This window comes from Rhyacophila brunnea, unplaced genomic scaffold (genome assembly GCF_057557595.1).
Source record: "Rhyacophila brunnea isolate RB1 unplaced genomic scaffold, BYU_Rbru_1.0 scaffold_12, whole genome shotgun sequence".
NCBI lineage: Eukaryota > Metazoa > Arthropoda > Insecta > Trichoptera > Rhyacophilidae > Rhyacophila > Rhyacophila brunnea.
In genome coordinates, this window is record NW_028232774.1 from 28,246,384 (window position 1) to 28,272,328 (window position 25,945).

Genomic DNA, 25,945 nt, shown 5'->3' on the forward strand with positions numbered 1-25,945 from the left:
AAAGAGGTCGCATCTGCACATATTCAAGTTTAAATAATTGATCCTTTATATTTGGAAACATCTCAGAAATAACCTGTATCCAGCCAATGTGGTTTATATATTTAGCCACATGCTTCTTACCTAATTACGACGAAATTAACTAATAGCATGCAACTGAAACGTATCACAGATTGCTCTAATATTGGCATTACGTTGAATTTGTTTGGTTAATTTTGTCGTAATTATGTAAGTAATGTTTAAAATGAAGTTTAAAAAATAAATATTGAATGCAACTAATTATATGACAACTCTGCAATATCTGCGATATTATATTATAATATTAACGTTGGTATTTTTATCCTATCCTATCCAAAACACTATTATTTACATATAACCAACAAGTGTTGGAATCCATCTGTATCTGGCATCGAAAGTAAAGTTATATCTTAGAACATGAAAATCCTGATATTGTATAAAATACTGCTGAAGCAGGTCATCGAATTATCAATAAGAACACTGAAAATGGTTTTCTATTATTCAAACGAAATATTCTGACAACGATATTAATTAGTATCATGAATGTGGCGTATACATCACGAAGTTTACGAGGAAATTTGGCAACCCAACATCATCTAATGTATTAAAATTTCCAAAACTAAAACAGGATGGTGATGCAGATAAAAGCCTTTGATGTGAAGCCATCAAAGTAGAAGAAGAAGTGTTGCGAGAGCCAAATTGCAATAATTGTGTGGCATAGCCAAAGATCCCGGATTGTAAGATGATCGCGGGAAGATACTGAAAGATGAGGACATGAAGAGGCCAGGACCATGAGTGATGATCTGGTGTAATTTCTCTCTTAAGAAGTAGGAATTTTTGAATTAACCTTTCTTTCTTTGAGTAACTGTAGTTAAATTCTACGTCAAATCATATATCTAAATATATCGCATTAGGTATATACTATTATTAAATCTAGGATCACACTGACTGGTGTAATACAACGGAATTATATGTTACCTCCTTTCTCGGGCGAATACAATAGTCTATGATAGATCAATATGTAGTTTATTTTATGTGCACTTTGGCACCCCGCGGGTGTGTAAGTCAGAACACTAAGGTGAAGTGTTATTTGGAAGATTTATCAGTGGCGGCGCGTGGATAATGATTTTTGACAGTCGTACGTCATCATCATTATTGACTCTATAATACTATAATTATGGATTTTCACCATCACTAGAAACATGCATATACTGCGATGTAGTTTTCCGGTTTTAACGACGCTTTATTAAGAGCATACTTCAGTAAAACGGCAAATAAATTTCAACAATAGGTGGGACGAAATTTTGGACTCGTTGCCAGCTGTGAGCACGTCAATTTGTTTTGTGATGGCGTCGGAGGAATATATTCTTAAATCGTGTAAATATGACTAAAAAACGTTACGCATTTACTCAAAAAAGAAAACATGTCGATGACTATATTATTATTATTATTACTAATATAACAATAAACATAACATTAAATGGACGCGTGTTGAATTTTTATGACAAATTATGTTTTGTTCTGCACGCGTCGTTTGCACAATCAGTCACGATCTTTTTAGACCATGCCTCAGCTGAAGTATAGAATTAACGTATTCAAGCCATCTAAACTTGTGCTTTCCAATGATTTTTCTTTCCTCCGTGGTTGTTCCTATTAGATTTTTTGGGGATTGTGTTTTTTCCATCCTTGAGGTATCATGACTCACCTATCATAAGTGTACCACCTTAGCAACGTTATTTTTGGAATTGTTGAAAGGCGACAATGCCTCGAGTTATACCTCATTCACCAAACGACATTTTCTTTTATTACTCCGAAAATTCTGTTTAAGATCTTCTCGAATATAGTCATCATCCTTTTTTGAGTGTTCAAGTGAATACACATTCAGCTAAATAGGATAACGGTATCTCTGTATAGGCAATTGAACAAGTGTAGGTATCATTTTAGTGTTTTCTTATATCCCACTAGCTCCCTAATGCTTCCTACTAGCCTTGGTGCTAGCAACGTCTCCTCAGATCCTTCCAGAAGCCACAAGGAAGTGGTAGAGTCCATTTTGGGAAATCATGCTATATCAATGATAGGTATGCTAACATACTGTAGTTTAAGTGCTAGAAGATATCAATATTTGGCTACGTATTTTTTTCGACTAATACGTGGTGTGAATGAGAACTCTGCCATTCTTGGTAATATTGACTTGTGTGTCCCTGATAACTATCTTAGAAATCGGGAGCATCAGTTGTTTGTTCTCCCGAGGAGCAGAACTAACCTGCCATTGGTGATGCCAATTGGTAGAGCAATAACTCTGTTCAACCAAATTGCTTCGGATGTTGATATATTCCATCTACGTGAGAATGAGTATAGGTGGACGTTATTTTGTAAATTCTTAAAATAGGGTCTGCTTAACTCATCCGGTGTACTTCCTTGTACCTATATACTTCATATTTTTTGTATTTACACATTTATACTATAGAATAACTTAATATTGCATAATTACAATATTACATAATACTTTTTTAATAATATTTATTTGTTTCTAAATGTCATGTTGTGAACGTCTTAAACTTATAATTTGTAATGTCCACAATATGTTAAATAAATTAAAATTGAAATTAAAATTGAAAAAATTGAATCAAGAATTGGCGACGAAGAGAGCAGCCTCATATTTTCTGCCTTTCTGAATATTCAGGTGGACATTTCCTGACGATTCTGATAACTATTTATCTAATGTTAAACTTCTTATAGCAAACTTAAATGATAGTTTTAATATTTTCATTAAATATCATTCACAATCAAAGATTTTGAATCTTCTTTGAGATGGAGTCTTCTATAGTTTGTTTTTTATAAAAAATATTGAAGCAAATTTTTTACGTACCTACGTGATATTTCTGTATAGAAGAAATAGATAATATGGTGGAGATATTATGAGTTTTTATAAGAATTAGTGGTCCCAGACATCCCCGTCTTGTTTCATTTTCATACTTTTAGACAACTCTATAAGTATACAAAAAGAATTTTCGCAACATCTATGTTAACAATATACTTTAAACCCGTGATAAATTTCGAGTTTATATGATAAATTCGTATTTAGAAAAATGAGACAGTATTAATAAAAAAAAAATATTTTTCCTTGGAGAAAATGTGCTAAAAATAAAACATGATATTTTATTTACGCTCCAGGTATGTACATAATTCATTTTTTTGTCGCTTTCTTGACAGAAGTGTATGTAAGGTATGTAGGTACCTATAAATACTTGGTAATCATTTGTAATAGAATATTTTTTTTTAATAAATATGGTTAGTACGCTGATAGCTGCTATTTAAAAAAATATATTTTATGATACTTTTTCAAATACCTGCACGCCATATTTTTTATTATCGCCACTAATTAAGCACACTGAGTTATTATTATTTTTTTTAATACCGAACGATTTCTTTTTCGGGTGTTATTCTATTATTTACGAGAAAAAATCATTTAAATATAATAATTAAATATTTATGGACCGCCGTATATATGGACCGATCAGGGATGGCACCAATTAGAGGAGAAGATATTATAATGCTGAGCTCTACGGGCTGTACGAAGATTACAGCGCAGTTTAATCAATTAAGATTGGGAGACTGCGATGGCTAGGTCATGTGCACCGTATGAATGACAATGAACCGGCAAAGAGAGTGATGTCCAGCAATCCAATAGGACGTATAAGAAGAGTGAGGCCAAAGATTCGCTGGTTAGATGGAGCTGCCAGTGACTGCCGTATTCTGAAGGTACCAAATTGGAAAGCGGCTACACTGGATAGGGACAGGTGGAGGGAACTGTTGGAGGAAGCCAGGACCCACACCGGGTTGTCGCGCTCCTGATGATGATGATGAATTAAATATTTATCAAATCACTAAAACTTATATAAAGTATTAAAATAAAATATCTAATAATAATATGTAGGTTTAGTCATAATCATGATTATAAGGTAGACATTTTTTTGTGTGGACATCGAATAGAAGGGTGTATCGTGAAGTAGCAATAAATCCCGTAGAGAATATCGACAGTATTGATCACTTGTGTAGGTACTTTTGTAGACAAAATAGAGAAGCCATGATATCTTACACGTGGGTATCTCGAAATAGAACTTACCAAACCCACTTAAAGCCCCGGAGTGCTGTGACGAACTGTAGTATTTGATTTATGAAACATGGGCAAATATTTTTTCATAGCGCGTGGGAGAAACATGTGGTCCTAAATCTTTTGACCCATATAACACTCCATCAAGATACTTGAATGACACATAAAAATTATTATTAGTAAACTGAAAACATTGCACAAATCAATTAAACTTCTGTTAATTAAAATTCATTACATAACATAATATACTGATATATTCTTATTCCGAGATGCATGGAATCAGATTAACGTCAAAATGCTAAAATATAATGATAGCTTCGAAAATTTTGTGAGGCTACGTCGTGTTAAAATTTGGATTGTCCGCTAGTTTTTAATTGACATAAATGGTAAAGTATGAAAACTGTACAATATAAATTGAATAATAATTACTGCAACATGTAATTGATTGCTTGTTTTATCTGTGGTATAACGAATGAATTTATACACACACCTACAGTGCCTTCTTTTTCAATATTTTATTATTATCAACGTCAAAAACGCAATGAAATTAATAATATAATAAAGTGTATCGAATTATGTTGGTGTGAGTGTATATATTCGAAACACAAAATAATTTTCTAATTTATTAAATTTTTAAATAATAAAATGACAGATGTTTTACTGGTGATCACAAGGCTTCGGCCACATAGGTAGGCGCTTCGCTAGTGCTGAGCTAGGTGCTATGCTTGTCTACACAGAACAGATAATAAATAGAATACCGATAGGCTATATTCAATACGCCGCAAGTTGGTGCAGTGTTTTGAATGTGTGAATGTCCAACGAAAAATGAAGTACGCATAATCCACGTGCAATAGTGTGTGTAATACACCAACATTAAATAAGCGTAAATGCATAAACCGAGAGCAGTTTTCGACGTAAAACACATTCTTAACACGTGTGTAAGATTAGCCAGAATTCTTCCTTACTCGGGTCGGTTACCTGCTATCGCCTTACCCGTTATGTATTTCACTTCCCACTATTTCTGAGTTCCCTGCTTGTCTACTAAAAACACTACTGCCACATTGCATGCTACGTGCTTAAGTACAAATTCATTTGACATTTGGGAGCGCCCAAGTCAACAATGATGTCACTCTCAAAACTAACATAAAATTTCGAAAGTCTCAAATTCGAACTTGTTGGGTGCATAATGTCAATTCATTCCATGCGTCATTATTCACAACCTCAAAATATATGGTATTTGACGTTTGTCATACTGAAGAAACATCCGCCATCTTGCTAAATCACTAGGTGACATAAGAAAAATAATCAACTTGTTTGTTCGCCGGGAGACTCACTAGGTGACTAATAATCACGTGGCGAGGCGCGAAGCGTGCAGTGTGGCCATTGCGATATTAAAGTGTGCGTCCGTTCGTCAAGATATATCACCTAGCACGTAGCCACCAAGCAAGGCACCTGCCTATGTGGCCTTAGCCTAATCGATATAATCATCCGAGAAACGACTAATTTAGTGTTCAGTATTATATGCATTTCGGCCTAACGTGAAATAGATTACAAAACTTTATTTGTTAAAATATGGTACCTATCTATCTATGATGGTTATTTAAATTAAAGTACCTAATTGAAATATTTAAATCAATTAGAACCGATTTTATCCAAATAGACCAGTGATTCAAAACCGAGCACGTAACTATCGGGCCAACCAACCGTCTTTCAGTAGATCGCATCTATTGGGGTTTAGTTTTATGAAGTAAAGAATAAATTTCCATCTCAACGGAAGAAACCGGTCATAGTAAAGTGCTTAACATATTATGAGTATGTATTATTTACTACTCTATATTATATAATATGTAGTATTTTGTAATAATTAATTAAATATATTTCCACCAATAATCGATAGTTAACATTATTAACCATTATATCAATGCACTCACCCGGTAAATGAAAGACTTGTGTTCGAGTCCCACTCGGTCTAACTTTTTTTAGATTTCTGAGGTTTTTCAAACATTATATTATTTATATATCATTTGAATTAAGTTTCTACTATCAATATCATTATACCTAAGTAATAATTTACCTATTTGAAGTCTGGTTCTACTGCAAACATAGTTGGTTAATATTATCTAAAAATATATTTAATATTTCAATATCAACTGACTAAAAAAACATTTAATAAAAAGTTGTTGACATTTTGTTGTGACAAAAAACCTCTGAAATCTACACGCTCAAGTAACCCTTACTGTGTAAACGCGGCTAACGTCATCATAGCGAATTTCGTTGATTGCCGTCCGTAAATATGTTTTTTTCTTTTTCGCAAAAGAAAAACTAAAAAAAGACCAAAAGGTAAAAACTAGTTCGTGCGATTGAATTGAACTGATGAGCTTCTCCCTGTCTTCGTCGAATTAAGATTTATATATTGTTTCTAGTTTGCTGTATTGTGTAGGCAGATATAATAAGACAATGTCGTAAGTGATAGTTATGTATCTAAAAATAGTAAGTATTTAATTTCTTCTTATAAACTTTTTCTTGTCTGTTTATCGCTGTTACTTATTTTTTTATAGACAACTTTATGCCGTAACGTTACGCAGTATTGCCAACCGCCATACATTTTTTTATTATCTCCATTGTTTCCATGAGAAAAAAATATATAAGAAGATTGTTTTCTTTCACAGCTAGTAAATATTTAAATTATTATTCTATTATACAATATTGAAATAAACACAAGCTCGAAGCGTAAGGCATAAAGTCCACTAAAGCAGGCTTGCGGGGCGCTCGCGCATCTTCTATGTGAATCATCGAAAATACAACGTAATCAAATACGCCAGCGCACACTGGATTTGACGACGCATTGTGCCCGCCTGCCCCATGAGTCACCGTTGTGTGGCTTTTCAGCCGGACGAATTAACGAAAATACAACGTAGTCCATTCATTGAACACGGCGAGCAAAATCACGCTCTGGAAGCGTCGTCGATAGACGGGCGAGAAGTCATTATTTAATAACAGAGAACTCATTGTTTAGTTATTGCGTAATTACAAGCCCCGAGAAATAATATATTATTTTTATTGCTTTGTTATGAGAGACGCTGATAATAATAATTATTTTGTGCTTCTTGGGCCCCTTATTATATTGGTGAAGGGTATAAAGCGCAGGTGGGAGGGGGCCTACTCAGTAGTGAGCGCACCAAACGCTTTTTTGGTGGGCTTTATGCATAAGGCCTCGTGACAGCATTTTGCGGGGCGGAGCGTGCAGCGTGCATTGTACGTGCACTTGTATAATATGCACGTCGAACGCCTCGCCCCGCTACACTAAACGCAAATATTAATTTAGTCTACACCTGTTCACTTCAACTTCGAGTTCTCTTCAATTTTTTGAATCTGTTTTTTAACACCGAACAGTTTTGCGCACGCTTCAGATTGAATGTGTTTAACACACTTTGTTGACAATCTAGGGCAGCGATTTCCAAACTGGGAGGCGCGGAGTGTTGCAAAGGGAGGCGCGAAAAGTTTAACACAAATGTAGCCACAGGTTTGCAGTTTGCAAATGCATAGTTTATAAAGAGCCTGGGCCCGGGCATAACAGACATCACAAATTTAATCTAACAGTTTAAAAAAAATCTTGTTTCTAGACTATTAAATATTTTAAATATGTATGTGTGCATTGCAATTCGATGTGATACCTATATGATAATTGCTATAGGTACTTAAATTATAACTCCCGTGTATAGTTTAGGAAATACTACTTTAGAGCACCACACTGCCCTTAACCTCAGTGATAGGTAGGTGAGCCCGCCAAAGATTTTGGCCTGGGGGCCCGCTTCAGGATGTGGGGCCCATGATAGAATCCATTTGTCAATGAACAATGATGAGGTTGGATGCGTCTTACTACGGGCGTGAAGATCTCTTCACATAAATTTTGCTGCTTGTATGATTAGCTTCGTTCTTTAATTTAATAAACAAGTAGCTTCATTTTCTTTTTAGTAATTTCCATGTGCTTTTTCTCTCCCTGGCACTTTGCATTAAAGTAAACTCAGTAAACTCAGTCAGAGCTCACTTTGAGCGTAGCAATCTAAGTCTTGGGCATCTTCTCCCAGGACACTCCCAGGCCAATTCTTAGATGCTTCACATCACCGATTGACGGGTCCCGTGATACTCTCAATTAAGACCGAGGGTGGTACGGGGCGGGTTTGGTGGAGGGACTTTAACTTCTCTGACTACTATTGAAAAGGAAAAAATTGATAAAATTATCATGCGATAATTCATTGAAACTAAAACCCTAGTTCAATTTTTATTAAATCGTAGTGAAGAAATACTTCGTCAAGAAAAGCAACGCAAGTTGTAAGTAAAGTACGTACTGCTATACTACCATTCGTAACATCATATTTTTATGCGAAACGGGATTTTCTGCATTAGCTGCAATGAAATCCAAATATCGACCCTATTTAGTAGAAAAAGAGCACTTTGTGCTAATAAACAAGCAGATCTATCGCATGAAAAACAAATTAATTAAAAATGGAATATAATAAAAGTACTTAGTAAAATCTTGTTTATTTTTATGCTTTGACTAAGTTTTTTTCTTTGTTGTATTAAGTAGTACATTTTTGGCTATTTAAAAAGGTGTCTGTATTATTTAATGAAATAAAGGCGGGGAGGCGCCAAGATCAGACTTTTTTAAAAGGGAATCGTAGTGACATAAAGATTGGAAACCACTGATCTAGGTACATTTATTTTGTATATCATATAGTTTTAATTTTTTCATGGGAAGCAGAATTAATTGCCATCTTTTTATATTCTGATTATAATACAAAAGATGTAAAAATTATAGTACCTATTTTAAAAGAAGAAAAAAATGATAGTACATTTAACAATAAACTCAGTCAAAGCACACTTGAGACATTCCCAGGCATACACAACTGCTGATACTTCACATCAAACGTAGGGCGTTGTGATACACTCGATTAAGACCGAGTGTGGTGCGGGCCGGATTTGTTTGGAAGAAACTATTAGAATGATAGAACTTTTTTTTTGTTTTGAATCCTTCAAAATTATAGTATTTTTGGCTAATTTGGCATAGCATTATAGTATAACTCACTATTATACTGTTTTGCCAAGTCATTCGATTGGCAACACTGGCGTGGCGTTAAACAAAAATCCAATGCTGGTAAAACTACATGCGCTAGCACTTTCATCACAATAAACGGCTGTCTTGAAACTGGTTTGAGGCATGCTATGCATGCCCTGCGAACGAAACAAATGCATGAATGTAGACATAGCCATTGAGGCTTTACGCCAAAACTGTTAGACTCTTATAATAGAAAATACATCATTTTTAAACTTCAAATATAATATATTTACTCATCTAAACCGTAGAAAAAAGCTTTTATCTTTTAAGCTTTCGATCTGCCTAACTCATGCAATTTAAATCTAGTATTTGTGTCATCGGATGTGTTTAAAGCTTTATAAACTATGAATAATGTTAGTACTATCATTATTTCGATTTACTTAGGTACAAAGCTTATGATTTTTCCTCGGTGAAATTGTTACCCAAAATAGTTTATCGAATTCATTTGTGTAAAGAATATAGTCAAAAAAATTAATAATATGTAGGTATTTGGGATTGTAATACCGACTAAAAATATCAATACCAATATTTCGGAACTATTGAATATCGGTATTCGTGAAATATTTGGGAAAAAACAGAAATATCTACCAATAAATAAAGATATAATTTTTTTTTAGAATATTAATATTTTATCGCAAAAATTTCTAAATAGGTACATATTTTTTACGTAAACTTTTAAAAATAGATAAAAGTTAAATATGATAGAGATGCTCATGTTTACAAATACCGAAAATTTAACTATTGGCACTTTCTTCATGATTATATAAACGAACAGTATTTAACCTGAATTTCAGATATATCTACTTTAAAATACACCTAGGTATAATAGGTACATACCTATCTTTGATACAAGTGTATTTCGCAAATCTGCACGTGTCATTGCTAGTCACCAATAAACTCGAATAACAACGGAAGTAAACCAGACATCGCTTAACCCGACAAAAAGTACAGAAATAATTAAACTTGTTTGGTATGTTAATTATAACATTCTGTTTCCACTTTTAAAACCGAATATATCGGTATTGTCTGATTTTTAAAACCGGTATTTCGGTATCAAAAAATACTGGGATACCGGTTTTGAAATACCGGTATTGCATATCAACGATAAATTTACTTATATAAATAAAATATAAATTAAACAAATGAAAATTAAATAGCGTCAATAAAATAAACAGTGGGTAGTAGACAAAAATAATAAAACTTTTATAACGAAGATAAAAGTTTCATTAAAAACATTTCTACTTTAGGTTTTGTATTCTCATCTTTACCCGATTTACATTACTACTAACTTAAGAAATGCTCCATATAAATTAAATTCCATTGTTTATTAAATAATATTATTTTTTGAGTTATTCATCATCCCTTCTTTGCCCGCAAGATTTTCATTTGGCCCAGTTTTCTCCGACCCCTGCACTTGGTTCACACGACATCGAATCGAGCATTTTCTTATAACATTATCCCAACCTTCATTTCGGCATGTATATTATAATATCGTATAATATAAAATAGTGTCTACTAAATATACGCCTTCTCACGGTACTGAAAATCGAAAAAAAATTATATGTTCTACGCCAGTGACACACTCTTGGATACGGCAGCGTTCGTGGTTTTTTCTCGCGGCGTCACGCACAGCATGCTTATAGCACGCAATTTATCGTGTACCTACTTTCATAGAAATAGGCTGCCACAACAACTTTGGTCGTGGTTGTGGCTGCAACAGTGCGGGCGTAGCCTTATCCTATGCAATAATTCTCGGCGCTTTATAGTGTAGTGTCAATTACATTTTTATAGCCGTCCGAGCCGTCATACATTCAAAAGGATATATTATTTAATTTCAAAGTAAACATAATTTTATTTTAAAAATTACTATCAGTTCATTTCGTTATAGTTAGGTAGGGTGCGGTTGGATAAATTTGTAAAGCATATTGTCTGGAAACCGAAGATTTTTCTGTAATAAGTATGACAAGTGAAAAGCCATCTTAAAAATGTGAAAATTACTCACTGTCATTACCTTTCCTCTATACCGTGCTAGGTTCCATGCATCTTTCTATGTCAGACCTGCAGCGCATAGATCTTGCTTGTAGCGACACCGCAGGGTGAGGTAAAATCTACAACGATGCAGAAATTTAGGCTACAGACCAAAAGTTTGTCGCAGTCTCGGGTGGCATCCAGAGTACTTGTTGCAAAGGACTGACGCATCTTTCTGCATCATACGGTTGCTTAGTCTTTAAAGTGAATTCGGCTTTTGCATGATAATAGCGGGGTTAGCGTTCAATCGAGTTAAAATATCCATGAAGATCATCCCTATATTTAGTAAGGATTCCGTATGACTTTGATTTGACTAAGAAAATTATTTAAATTTGCGATAATAATCATTATAAAATATATATTCACATTTTTTAAGAGAGCTTTGAATTAAATGCCATTGTGACGATTTCAAACAAATATTAAATTAATTAATAAATGAAAATTAAATTAAAAATGATTATCTCATTTTCCATGAATCAATCAATCAATGAAGAAATCCATAGAAACCCTGAAAATATTAATAGGGATGATGGATTACGGTTAAAAACGTCATGGCTTCCGGCACTATCAGCAAAATCCAATATTCTAGTCGGTATCTCTGGTCATAACGATTGACACATTACTCTGAGCAACGTTTGCTCTTAGCTAATCGGATTCCTATTGACATTCTTAGAGCAACGTTTACATTCATATACCTACACTACATTTTCATCATAAAACATATCATTTCTTAATAATGGCCTCTGCAACGAGCCCGAAACGTCGAGTAAAGAAGAAAGAAGGACACACGGTGGAAACCCAAAAATATACTACGATAAAAAACATTATATTCCATGAATCATTACTTAAAATATAAACGAACGTTTTATCTTTGTTATTCGTGCTAAAACATAAGAACTAATTATTAGTAGATCAAAAACAATTGATACTTTCTAAGTTTTATGAGAAAATAATGTAACATAAACTTTTTAATTAAGTACATTCTTATTTCAGGATAAATCTCTGTATACGTAAGAAGAAACAGGGGTAGTTTTGTCTTATTAATTTGTAGCTGTAAAAGCAAATCGTTGTTGACGTTTATAGTTCCATTTATTTTAGAATATAATCCCTTCTTATACTTGGTAAGATGTGTAAAGTAGCTTTGTACTTCGTTCACTAATTATTAATCACTTAGGGTTAGAATAAATTTATAGCTAGTTGATGTAGGTATATACTATATAGGAATAAATATATTGAAAATTCACTCAGTCTCCTTCCGGTAGTAATCATTAATGTGCTCATACACCATTCAAAAATAATATACCTAACTACCTATATTCTATTTTGCCGTAACACAGTTCATCGTCAGCTGTCTTAACGGTAAGAGATGGCCGTATAGAATTGAGATTTAAAACAAAATACGCATTAATGTTGCAATTTAATAGATTTTATATTTATGGGTACGACTTGATACTTATGAGCATCTACCAAAATTGTACATAAATATATGAAATGATGAAACTGTATTTATAATTATTAATTATTTATTTATATTTCTCTTGATTCACACAGGATTATATTACGTATTGTATTCAAATTAATATTTATTTATTAACACATAGTGAACTTTAAAAATTATAAATTTAAGACGTTCACAACATGACATTTAAAAACAAAGAAATATATGCACGTAATAAAATTATAAAGTAGATACCTACATGGAAGTACACCGAATGAGCTAAGTACCTAGACCCTATTTTAAGAATTTACGCCCACGATACTCATTCTCACGTGGGTGTAATATATAAATAATCGAAGCAATTTGGTTGAACAGAGCTATTACATAATATACGAGTAGTTAAACCTAACAATATAGAGAGTAAGAATAACATAAATTATTTAAAGAAATTACGTAAGAAAATTACATGAGAAAAATGAGGAAGAATAATGAATAATTAAATTATATACTTACAAAAAAGTATCATTTAAAAAAAACTGATCCTTCCAAATATATACGATATTTATCAGGGACACACAGGTTAATAATATCAAGAACGGATACCATTAATTATGATGTCGTGTGTTAATTATGTTTTGTTATTGGAAAGCAATAAACATGCCGCATCGCCAATCGACTATAAATATAGGTGCCTGTGTATGTAGGTATAGTCGTCGACTTACGCCAAGTCAATGGATTTACCATGTAGAATAAGTATTTTTTCTAAATTCACATATCGTCGGTGTTTTGTAAAAAGGGCGAATTAACCAAAATGCTACTTTACAGGAGGAGGATTTTTAACTTTTGACATTTATTTGTTTTTTACCTGTAGATGATTATAAATATTTAACTAGTTTATAATAAAGCTTAGAAAGAATACTGTCATTATAATAGGTATTATTATATAATATTTTAAAAGGCCTAATATGTCACATTTGTTTTTTATTTCGTAATTTTAATTAATTTAATTTTAGTCGATTATCGTTTTTAAGTACTTTCCCGTGGAGATAAAGATTCGCCGTTTTTACACAACAAAGCTAGTAAGATACATATTGTATTTTTATTAAAATCTCGATTTCGCCAAAATGGTTGATTCGCCCTTTTTACAAAACACCGACGATATATTTGATGCGTACATAATTTCTGACAGTTCGTATTATCTATATTATCCAATGAGGTATCAGCTGATTACTATGGAGTGATTTTCCACCAACGAGATTTCATATCGTAATGGTGCAGGTTTGCCCAAACTGTAGGTGGGAAGTGTATAATTTTCATTTGTAAGGGCGTGAGTGCAGCAAAAAAATCAAATCGTATTGTTTTTTAGAGTCGTATAGTATCAAAAGTAGAACTGTCGCAAATATATCGAAATTTAACTAAGTATGCCAAATTATTCTTCTGACCATAATGTACGACTAGCAATATAATATTCGAATCAAAATCATATCTGTGTGGTATAAAATTGTGATGGAAAATAGGGCTTGGTATCAGAATTAGAACTGTTCAATACTTTGGAAACAAAAGTAAAACTGTTGAATTTGAATTGAATTTCTAATTTCTAAATGTAGAAACATATTTTATGCTATTATAACACTAAAAAACCCAACCAAACGTTTTTCGTCATTTTCTCGAAATGATGAATAATGCAGATTTACTTTTGATACTATACAACTCTGTTCTAGTATTTATATGCGAGCACACAAGTTTACACTATTTCATCATTATGAATACGTGTATTAAATAAGGCTCTAAGTACCAAAAAGTAGTATTGCCTGTAGTTACAAAATACCGAGTCATTGCAGTAAAATTTCATGAAGCAGACCTTTTGAAAAATGTAGTTTTACAGTGTGAATCAATCACGGCAGCTTCTATAATTTTAGGTATTAAGAACTCGCAAGTGTCAACACACCATCATCAGCTATTTTATATTGAATGCCGTTGACCACTGCAGTGCTACTTACACTATCATAAATAAAACACGCCAACGGACTTACAACGTCGACAGGTTTAATTAATTTGCTGTATTTTTTTGACTTGCTTGAGGCACTTAGACTATAGTTGAAGTTATTGGCGTTGGTATGTAGAACATTTTTCTATAAAAATTTCAGTTTTTATGTTTTTGGTACTTAGCGCCTTAATTAATACACGTATTTATTTGTGTCTTAAGTGTATCGATATCAAGCCCAGAACAAAAACTAACTATAACTGCGACTGAGAAAGCATTGTTAGAGTAAGATAAAAGATATACTTATAAAGAAAGGAGTTAGGTTTTAGAAGGTGAAGACAGCACACATTAGTTTAAAGAATTCGCTTAGGGCAAACACATGTTGCTATAATATATAGTTTACGCGCGAAATATAAATTTAGTGGTAATTGTGCTAAGTTTAAATGTGGCAGCCGTACTTAGAAGCAAGATTATGGTATAATGTTTCATAGATAAGTTTATAATAATAATAAAATTTAGGTTCTAATGTGCGTCATACGCGAAGAAAACGGCTTCATATAACCAGACGATACTCTCTGTCTTTAGTATTATTGCTCTGATGTTGAGTTTGTTTCGCCTTATGTAATCGTCAATAACCAACTAATCAAATATTAAGTTTGCACGTTAAAAACAATATGTACCATTATCTTCTAGTGTGTGTTTTAGACTACATTTTTTTAATATAATAAAATCATTAGAATGTTAGCATCGTGATGAAATGCTACCACTCAGGTAATGGAACATTTATTCAGTAGTTATTCACAAAAAACAGATTTTAAATATCCCACTTAATGACTTGAAATTTAATATAAGCAAAACCATAGCAAAACAGTCGGAGCTGGTTTCATACTTACGGAGATAACGACATTTTGTTTTCTCACTAAAGAAAACGGTGTTTGCATTCATTTATTGTAAATAACCTGGCTGCGGATAATACTGTAGCCAGTCTGTTGAGTTTTAGATTAGACCAGTGGTATTCAAACTGTTTGTCGCGCACATTACCCAGGGTCAGCATTGCAGCAAGTGTTTGAAAGATTTAAATACTCCAGATAATATTAATACATCGTGATAATTTGTAGAGATTTTATCAAACTCTACAACTATGCTCATTTCGAGAGCATAAACAAAAACCAGACTGAAACGTCAGTTGTCAAGAGAGTTTAAATATATAGATACGTAGCTGTCTACATCGTAGACTTCATTATCGTCATCCTCAACCCACACATCGAACACCATAGTAGTGACCCAACAGATATTACGAGACACGTGTCCTAAAATTTAAAGTTAAAAGTATCATTATAAACCTGTACGCGTATCATAGATTAATATACTTGTGTATATCCTACTGTGTAATATCACCAGAAATGTGATTGTGCTTTATACGAAATACAAAACGATAAAAATCCTCACGCGCGCTTCCTTTTGCAAAGACCCGTTTAATATCACACTAGAAATCTAAATGCAACATGTCTGACCATATTATATTAGCGGAGTAGTTGACTCAATACAACAACTACACCCCCCAATAAAGCCATGATTGCAATGTTATATTCTATTACTGCATTTTTTGTTATATCCAATGCTTTTTAAAGAGTGTTTTTCTCGCCTTAGCACGTGGTTTCAAAAATACTGTTGGGAAGATAAAGTTCACATGGATTCAAGAGCTTAGAAACATTATGGTAGCTATAGTAACCTCTCGTATGGATAGGAGGTCATGCGTTGCTTGGGAGAGATTAAGGAAGGAATATTAATAATACAACTGTTTAAAGTAGAGTACAGAGAGTCTACTAAATGATTTTTCAGTGTGTATAAAAAATCTTTATGTGTATTCATTTTTAATAGAGAAATAATATACAAACCTCCACTCTGTGGAGGCCCATATGATCCTATCAGGATCGGACATGGTCGGAAAAAAAAAAAAAAAAAAAAAAAAAATTTATGTGTATTCATTTTTAATAGAGAAATAAAAGTAAAAGTAAGTAACGATTTTTCATAAATTTTGAAACTAAAATTATATAGGGTGTCGCGAGACGAACAAGTTTCAAAACCACCGGACTAGGGTATTATTATATTCACAAACGACTTCTACTTCGTCAGTTGATTATTAAATACATAGGTAGCTAAATATGAATTTATGATAAGTAAATCCAACGATGTTCAAACCCAAGTGTTACTTTATTTTTCATTTTTTAGAGAACACGTTCACTGTATTCTCAGTGACTTATTTATTATCCACATATATTTAATACTATTTCTTTGTGTTTAAATGTTATTTCGTCTTAAACGTCTTAAATTTATAATTTTAAATGTTAACGAAATGATTGCAATTTCATTCTAAAATGGGAACAAAATAGTCTAGCCCACCCGAATACATATATAAACATTGTATAAAATGATTTGATACGATGAAAAACAAGTGAAAATGCATTAGCAATCCACTATTACCATGTATGGGTGAAAATGATTAATGTTTCATCGGAAGTAGCGGCACCTGGTTATTTGATTTAGGGTCATAAATTTGTACAATGTGGACTCCCACGATGGCCGCGCGGATTAAGTGTCGGCCTATAGCGTCGTGGGTTCCAGGTACGAATCCTGGGTCTGGCAAGTACACATATTGTTTTTCAATTTGTGTATGAGTTGTATGGACCTAATAGGTTGAGCAAGTGGCTGACATCCATTTCTCATAAAAATCAAAAACTCTTTTAATACAAACCTCCACTCTATGGAGGCCCATATGATCCTATTAGGATCGGACATGGTCGACAAAAAAAAGGACTTATACATTTGATTTTGTTGTAACGCTTGAAGGTGTGAATATGCGTCGAAAATGATTGTGCACGTGCATTTATGGCAAAAAGCATACTAACAATTGTATTGTTTTTTTTTTGGTGGTCTTAATACCTACCATTGTATCAATAATGTCTCTTATTAACGAAAGTGTCTAATATTTACAGTTCTTCATATCCGACAAATCACTGCTTCTATATTTGTTGAAATTTTGCTCAATGAGTTTGACAGTGTTGGCAAGTCGGTATTATCGTTTCGACTTGTTGAATAAATTGGTTCTTTGTGCGAAATCAGGAAAGCAATTTTTTGTTAGCTTTTCTTCAGATTAAATGGATTTTCAGTGTGCGAAGCACTTTACAATTACAAATATAATTCTTGCGTCAAGCTATAAACACAACTATAATATACCTAAAATAGGAATAAGTACCAGTGGCGAATGGGTTTTTTATGGATACTGTTGAATAAAATAAATGTTTATCCAAATTCTCGTACGAATTTGTTTTTTAAAATAGAAGGAATTCCAGCTGTACGATTTTAAGTTTCTGGAAACATTGTTATTACGTAAAAAATGTATATTTGTATATGAAATACGGAAATAAATCATAGATAGATATGGAGAAATATATAAGAAACTGGTATGACTCGATTTGTTTTTTAAATCAATAAGCTAGACATTTGTTAGATGTTCTATTTATATGAACATACGGTCAGTGACTTTAGACACGTACGTCAGTATCACACTGAACATAGAACTCAAGTGAAACAGCGCGACCGACAACAACTATGGCCTTGTCCACATGGCACGTCTCTCGCCGCGATTCGCCGCGGGTGAATGTGGACACCTCAATGAAGTCACCTGTACCTCGACCACGCGCGACAGTCATCACGGCGCGAGTGCTTGTGGACGGCTCAATGAGGTCACATGTATCTGGAATGAGCGCGAGTCAAATCGCGCAATGTGGACAAAGCCTTGGTGTGCTACCATTTATATATGTTGTGTGCTCCATACCTTCGCCGAGACCACCCGAGCACGAGAGTATATAACAGTTGACGCAATCGTTTCTTTCAATTTTATGTTAATATATATTTAGACTTTCTTAAGTATATTAATATTTATCTATGTAGACTACATTTTCGCTTTTACCAATTTACGATCAATGTTATTACGTAGTAGGCATTCTTTCGATTTTTTTTAAGGATGCTGTGTATCTACAGCATCTACAGACCGTACGCCACTGGTAAAAACGTTTATTTTATAAAGTGTAAAGAAAACGTAGCGACAAATAGTGGAAACATACTAACACTCCTGCGATATAATATAATAATATTTATAATCTTAAAAATCGTCTTGTATATCAATTTATATATAAATATTATTTCAGATATTGAATATTTTTTTTCGGTTTTAATAATATTAGTACATATCTCTCTTTTGATTCTGAAGTACTCAATCTGAAGAGAAATGAGATCACAAAGCTTTTTCTTCACTCAAATTGTATTTAAATTAATTTATGTTGGGGATTTAAACATCGTAATAATATAACAAAAAAATATAAAGAATGCCGTACATAATATAATGTTAATTTTATTATACCAAAGAAAATATTGTTTTTCAAAAACATACATTTATTTGCGACATGTTTATTATTCAACATCAAATAAAACAATCTGATATGACTTTTATGACTAAAAAATATATAATATTTCAAATGATTTTATTTCGTAGTTTTAAATATTCATAAGTATTTAAATACTGCATTCCTTTAAATCGACTGTGTAACAAACTAAGACGAGGAAACCAACTATCCAACTGAATTCTTAAACTCATTGGATCTGCTTGGCTTGCCACGGCATAATTTACAACTTGTTGGTTGGTTCGGTAGTCATCATGCTTCGAAATCTGAATCAACCAAAACTATGTAAAGGAACGCGTTTGGTGGTGAGAAATCTCATGGGCAATGTGATTCACGCGACGATAATCAAAGAAATGTTCAAAGGTGAGGAAGTTCTCATTCCGAGAATTCCGATGATCCCAACCGATATGCCATTCGAGTTTAAACGAATTCAATTTCCGATTCCTCTTGCATTCGCCATGACGATCAACAAATCACAAGGCCAATCCTTGAGTGTTTGTAGCCTGAATCTAGAAAATGAATGTTTCTCTCACGATCAATTGTACGTAGCATGTTCACGTGTCTGCAAACCATCCGCTTTGTTCGTTCTCGTACCTGACAACAAAATGAAAAATGTTGTATATTACAAGGTGCTTCAATGAAGGGAATCGACTGAGTGCAACCCATCCAGCAAATAGTTTAACACAAAGTAGTGCAACAATGCTACGCGAATCGTTTTGATTCGCTTCAATAATGCAAATGCCTTGCTGCCACGTGAATTACATTCATTTTAATGTAATTAAAATACTTTTCATTTTGATTTGATTTTCACATATTTAGTGAACTCAATTCATTTTGAGTATTCATTTTAACGTACTAAAAAACTAAATTTAATTCAGCTAATAAGTAAACACAAGATTTATTGGTTCTGAGGCGGTACGAAGTTCGCTGGGTCAGCTAGTACATATAATATATATTAAGATTTTTTATTTTTGTATATAATACTATTAGATAATGTTTATAAATTGAACAATGGTATGTAATTAGTTTGTTTGGTTTATAAGAACCCCTCTTCGGGTGAAGGCCTCCTCCAAAGTGTTAATCTCTGGCCTCTCTGGTTTCTTTCTCCATTCCCGTTTGATTTCGTAGCTATGTATTCGTCTTGTCTGGGTTGGCCTATTTTTGCATTTAGGTCGCCCATTATTATAAAAGTTTTATGTGCTTAGTTAATAGCTTTGTTCACATTTGTATAAAAATTATTAATTTCTTCTTTTTTCGCTATTTCTGTGGGTGCGTATACTTGTATGAGAGATAATTCGTTTCCTTGTATTTTTAAATTCAATAGTGCTACTCTATCTGTTATACCTATGAAGATTTCTATGTTGTTCTCTTGAGTTTTTATGTATCGAAAATCCGGCGCCATACTTTCCAGGTGTAAGTCCTATGTGACATAGAATATGATTGTCATATTTTTCTATCTTTGTTCCTTGACGTCTCACTTCAGATATTCCGATTATGACGGTTTTTTTTATCTTTTATTGCCTCTCTCAATTCTATTAAGCGTTCTTACGATGACAGTGATCTTATTTTGTATGTTAGTATGTATGTAATAATTATATAGTGAAACAATTTAACCTTTACCTTACGCAGATTGTATTTTTTCCAGTGTGCACGAATTACAAAGGATGAATATAATTATTGTTACCTACCGTTACTATCTTCGATTGCTCTTGTGTGAAGACTATCGCATCATTTTCTCTCACTCGGAGTTACTTCAACAACATTATTATTTCCTATTAAAACCATGAAACTTTACGCATATTATGTGATTTTTATATTTATAGCTTTTTTTAACTTCAAAGAATCACTGTTGACATCAAAATTTTTCAATATACGGTTATATCAATAAATCTTGATTAAAAATGAAACAATATACAATGACGTATGTAATCTTTTGAAGGTTGGTTCTACGCCATTTTGATACGGGGTACTTTTCAACTAAGACAATTTACCAAATTATTATATAAAAACATGTAAGTACTACATTTAATTTAATAAGATGGCGTGCCACCAACTTTTAATATTTTCCAAAAGAGAGTATTTTTTTATTGTTCTATCTAAATATAAAACTATCTGTCACCAATAAATTATCCATTAGGATAAAATCGATTTAGGTTTATTATTATAATCGTTGACTAAGTTCTAATAACAGTATTTTTTTATAACTAAATATTTTGGGTATTTGTTATTTCAAGTAACTCATCATTCTATTAAGAATAAGCAGAGAAAAGTCATTTAAATAACAATTATTATACAAAGAAAGATTCAATCTTTATCAAATAGACTATACTAAGTTAAATTCAATTATAAATTATTAACACGTGTGAAATTTTCCATGTAATCTCATAAATAACTTCGGTTTTTAACCTCACCAACCGACACATACATCCATTAATGCAATTAAGCAATTTTCGCCGTCTTATCTTGCAGAGGCGAATCGTATTTTTCACCCAGACAAGAAAGCAACTAGTATTTTTAATGAATAACGTCACACGATTCTAGTGAAATATGTCTACCACGTTGTAAAATAATAATTATTGCCATTTAAAAATAATACTTATGAAAAAGTAATCATATGGATTGAAATTATTACTATATTACCTTCATTATTACATGAATATAATAAGTTATGCTATGCACATCATAAGTTTTAAACGTGATGTACCACGACTGTCCTATTATTCTACCGCCAAATTTTCTTAACATACTATAAAGAGCAGATAGAAATAATAACCTTCCAAACTAGACAAATAATGACAACATCGATTTGTGCACGGCCGCCTTACATGACGCTATAAACGTGTATCGCTAGATATGAGACTAGCTACTTACAATATGTAATCATTGTTTAGCTGGCCATCTACATAATTATTATGTATTAGTTTCGCACGACAATCACCACAGTCCGCTCTCACGTTTTAAGCATCGTTAGTAATTGCTTCATTGCCGGGACTGTGTCTCAGTCGACCAATGTAAGTCGTACTTTATGTATAAGGATCATCACGTATAAATCATTATTACATTGATACTAACGTAATAATAATTCGTGACAATAATAGGGCCTGTACACGTGCATGGATTTACTGACAGCAATAGTGTGTATTTTAAACTATCGTGACAATAACTGTTTACATGTAAAAGTGCTGACTGTGTCTCCAATCTCATTCTTCAAAAGTAAGCGAGACGCGATGTTGTCATTTTATAGTACTATTTGACAGTTCGTAAAAATTGGTTAACCTCAAAATGAGTCTCTCCGTGGTGTGGCTCGTTTTTTGCCGGCAGGCTCGCCACTATCGTTCTACTGCGCAGGAGAAGAAGCTTCCGAACATTTTTGATTCATGCTTGCAATCTTGCAACTTACATGATAATACGTGTTTACACGTGCATTACCTTATTATGGCCGCGATAATACGTACTGTCAGCAGAAAATCCATGCACGTGTAAACCGGGTATAAATACACTTAAAGTACGTGTCTTGGTTTGACAACATGAATTTCCCATAACCTATTTTATTAAAATTAATAAAAAATATTTCTATTATTTTCCCCCAGAATCCAACAACAAAACTCTGGAATCTGCATTTTGTGCCATGTTGAAGAAAGAAGCCGACTGGCCTCTGTACGAAATCAGCAGCGTGGGATTTTTTCTACTCCCAGCTGCGGTGATCCTGGTATTATACGCCAGGATGGGGCTGAGGATCAGAGCAAGGAGCAAGAACCACTTGGGGAAAGGCGTGAAGGGATCCGTGCATGGTGAAATGCGGCAGGCGAGGTCCAGGAAAGCCATTATCAGAATGCTTGGTAAGTGAAACTTAATTTTGAAATATTAATACGAATCTTTCATTATATTTAAACTAATTTTAGAGACTAAGCTATGCAAGTTTCCTAAATATGTGTCCAGTAGTTTTTGAGTTATACAAAAGACACATTTTTATAAAAAAAAAAAAACTATATTTTCATGAATTTTCATAAAATAGTTAAATTACAGATAAAATGCAAATATGTACCATTTCATCCCTTGGCACTCCTAAAGAGGACGGGAGAGTGCGGAGCGGCAATACCTCAATATCAATGTGCTTAGTAAAAATTTAGAGAACCACAAGTTATTAATTATTATAGAATGAAAACTCGATATTCGGCGATGTCGTCTTGGTTTGACGTTTAACTATTGAGCTATATGGATTACGACAAATTATTTATCATTGCGTATAGATAATTACATGTATATTATGTTCATACTCACCCATTAGGTAAAGGATTATCTACTGTCTTGAAAAATAAAATCAGTCTCTTCAACACAGGGAACTAAGAAATAATGGGAACTGAAATACATAATGGGTAAGGCGATAGCAGGTAACCGACTCGAGTAAGGAAGAATCCGGGTTAAACTTACACACGTGTCAAGAATACGTTTTACGTGGAATACTGAAAACTGCTCTCGGTTTATGCATTTACGTTCATTTAATGTTGGTGTATTACACACACTATTGCACGTGCATAATGCGTGCTTCATTTTCGTAGGACACTCACACATTCAAAACCCTGCATCATATGCGGTGTATTGAATATGGCCTATCCGTATTTTATTTATTATCTGTTCTGTGCTTCAACATTAAATAAATTTAATACAAAGGCCATGTACCTACTAAAGGAAAAAGGTTGGAGCGATATGATGGAGGAAGAAAGCACATCATCATGTATAAACCTACTTACCTTTTTTTATAAACAGAAGGTTACTGCTAGTACATTAAAGCTATTACACAATTTCTGAAACTGGTTAAAATTAAAATTGTACTTAATTTGGTGATAGTACCTATTTCAAATCCACAGATACTAATAATTTTATTATTAGAATACATAGATCTCTCACTTTAAATAACTACTCGTGGTATATTGGTACGTGCTTAATGAAGTAATTTAATTTTAAATAAAATAATATTACGTAGCTAAGGAACCACTAAGTATAATTTACAAAGGTAACTCCGTCATAACCATTCAAATTTATCCGGAAACCTAAATTTCTGGAATATTCCATTCTAAATGTCATTATCATAACCGGTTTCTCTACGCTTACTTTTAACTACTGTAATAATATTATACCAAAGGGTTTTAGAAATAACTGAAATTACCAGACAAGTTCTACGCAATTAGGCACTAAAACTATTGTCTTATGAAATTAACCAAGTTGTGAAAAAGACAGCTTTGGAACGACAAGAAATTAAATTTCACAAACTTCCGAGGAAGAAACGGTAAAGCTTTTACAGAAATGACATAGATATATATTATATTATTATATTCTATATCACTAATCGAATAGCAACATAAGCTTTTTCTCCAACATCCGCCACCTCAGGCGTAAACCGTGACTCAGTGGGGATGACTTTTTTTATTATTATTTAGCACCTATTTTAAAAACTTTTTATTATCTACGAGCATTTAGCATAGCATAATACTCATGTACCTCATTCTTTCTCTGTCTTTTGAATATCTCCGCTCCTAATACGATCATTTGTGGGCCTCCACAGAATGTAGGTTTGTATTAACAGATTTTGTTTTTACGAGAAATGGATGTTAGCCACTTACTCTACCTATTAGGTCCATACGCCAAACACAAATTGAAAAACCATATGTGTATTTTCCGAACCCTATATTTGAACCACCCTCGACATTACAAGCCGACGCGTCAGCAGCTCGGTCATCGTCGGCGTAAATAAATAAATTATAGCAAAATAATTTTATACCAAACTACATAAATAATGATAATTACACATTTATCTCGTAAGAGGTATTTTGATATATAATATGTGTACATATTATCTCATATATACCTATTATAATGGTATCAGATTCTTGTGGCAGTGTATGCAACTCATTTAGGTGTTGGTATCATTACTTTAAATGACACTTACACCGTTACAAAGTGATTTCGTCGTGGCCGCAATACCAGAACAATCTGTCTTTCCTCTACCTAACATTTTTTATTACGCTAAAATGCACAAATGCTTCAATTTTGAAATACATTATTTATACAGAATATTGATGATAGATTTTAAAACACAATGATAGTGTGTTGTTGTCATTCGCATTATGCATTGAAAAATTAGTTCACAATTAAATCACACATAATATTGTCTCTGTTCTTGCAGAACACACTAACTGGAGAATACTAGTTTTGAGTAATTTGACTTTGAAGTTGTTAAAATGTTTGAAATGATCTATCATGTGAGTTTATTAAGTAATCGTAAAAAGGATGACTTTAAAATAAAGACTGTTTATTTATTAAAAAGGTTTTCAGACGGTAAAGTTTGAAATAAGGAACATTTTGGTATAACTAACTCAGTATGTCATTAGTGTCTTCTGCCAGAACAGTGACGATATACAATAATTATATAACTATGGTTATTTTATTTTTGACTACCAAATACCAAAACCCACACTATACCACACTAAATTTGCTGTTATATGGAGTAGTACTCGGCAATTTATATTTTATTAACTTTCGTATAAATTAATTGATTGTGCCATCTACCTGAAAATTTATCAAAGCAAGTGTATATCCATAAGACGCAAGCTGCAATATAAATTACCTGTATATTAAATAATTGACCGTGAATGAAATCGAATTTTCAGTAAAGCGAAACTATTAATATTAATAACATTTATCTTCTACGTTCCATATCAAATAGATACCTACGTGAATATATTTAGTGTATTAATGAATGAGAAGCACCCTTCAAAGTAATGCTATG

At 32.9% G+C, this 25,945-nt stretch overlaps 1 protein-coding gene across 2 annotated transcripts in view; it reads left to right on the forward strand.

Moving 5' to 3' along the window:
• CapaR (Capability receptor) overlaps positions 1 to 25,945 on the forward strand; it is a 413,965-nt gene that overhangs the window by 334,970 nt on the left and 53,050 nt on the right. For both annotated transcript variants that reach the window (XM_085961129.1, XM_085961130.1), the window contains exon 5: positions 22,749 to 22,997. In XM_085961129.1, coding sequence (XP_085817255.1) covers positions 22,749 to 22,997 — 249 coding nt within the window. The remainder of the gene's footprint in view (positions 1 to 22,748; positions 22,998 to 25,945) is intronic.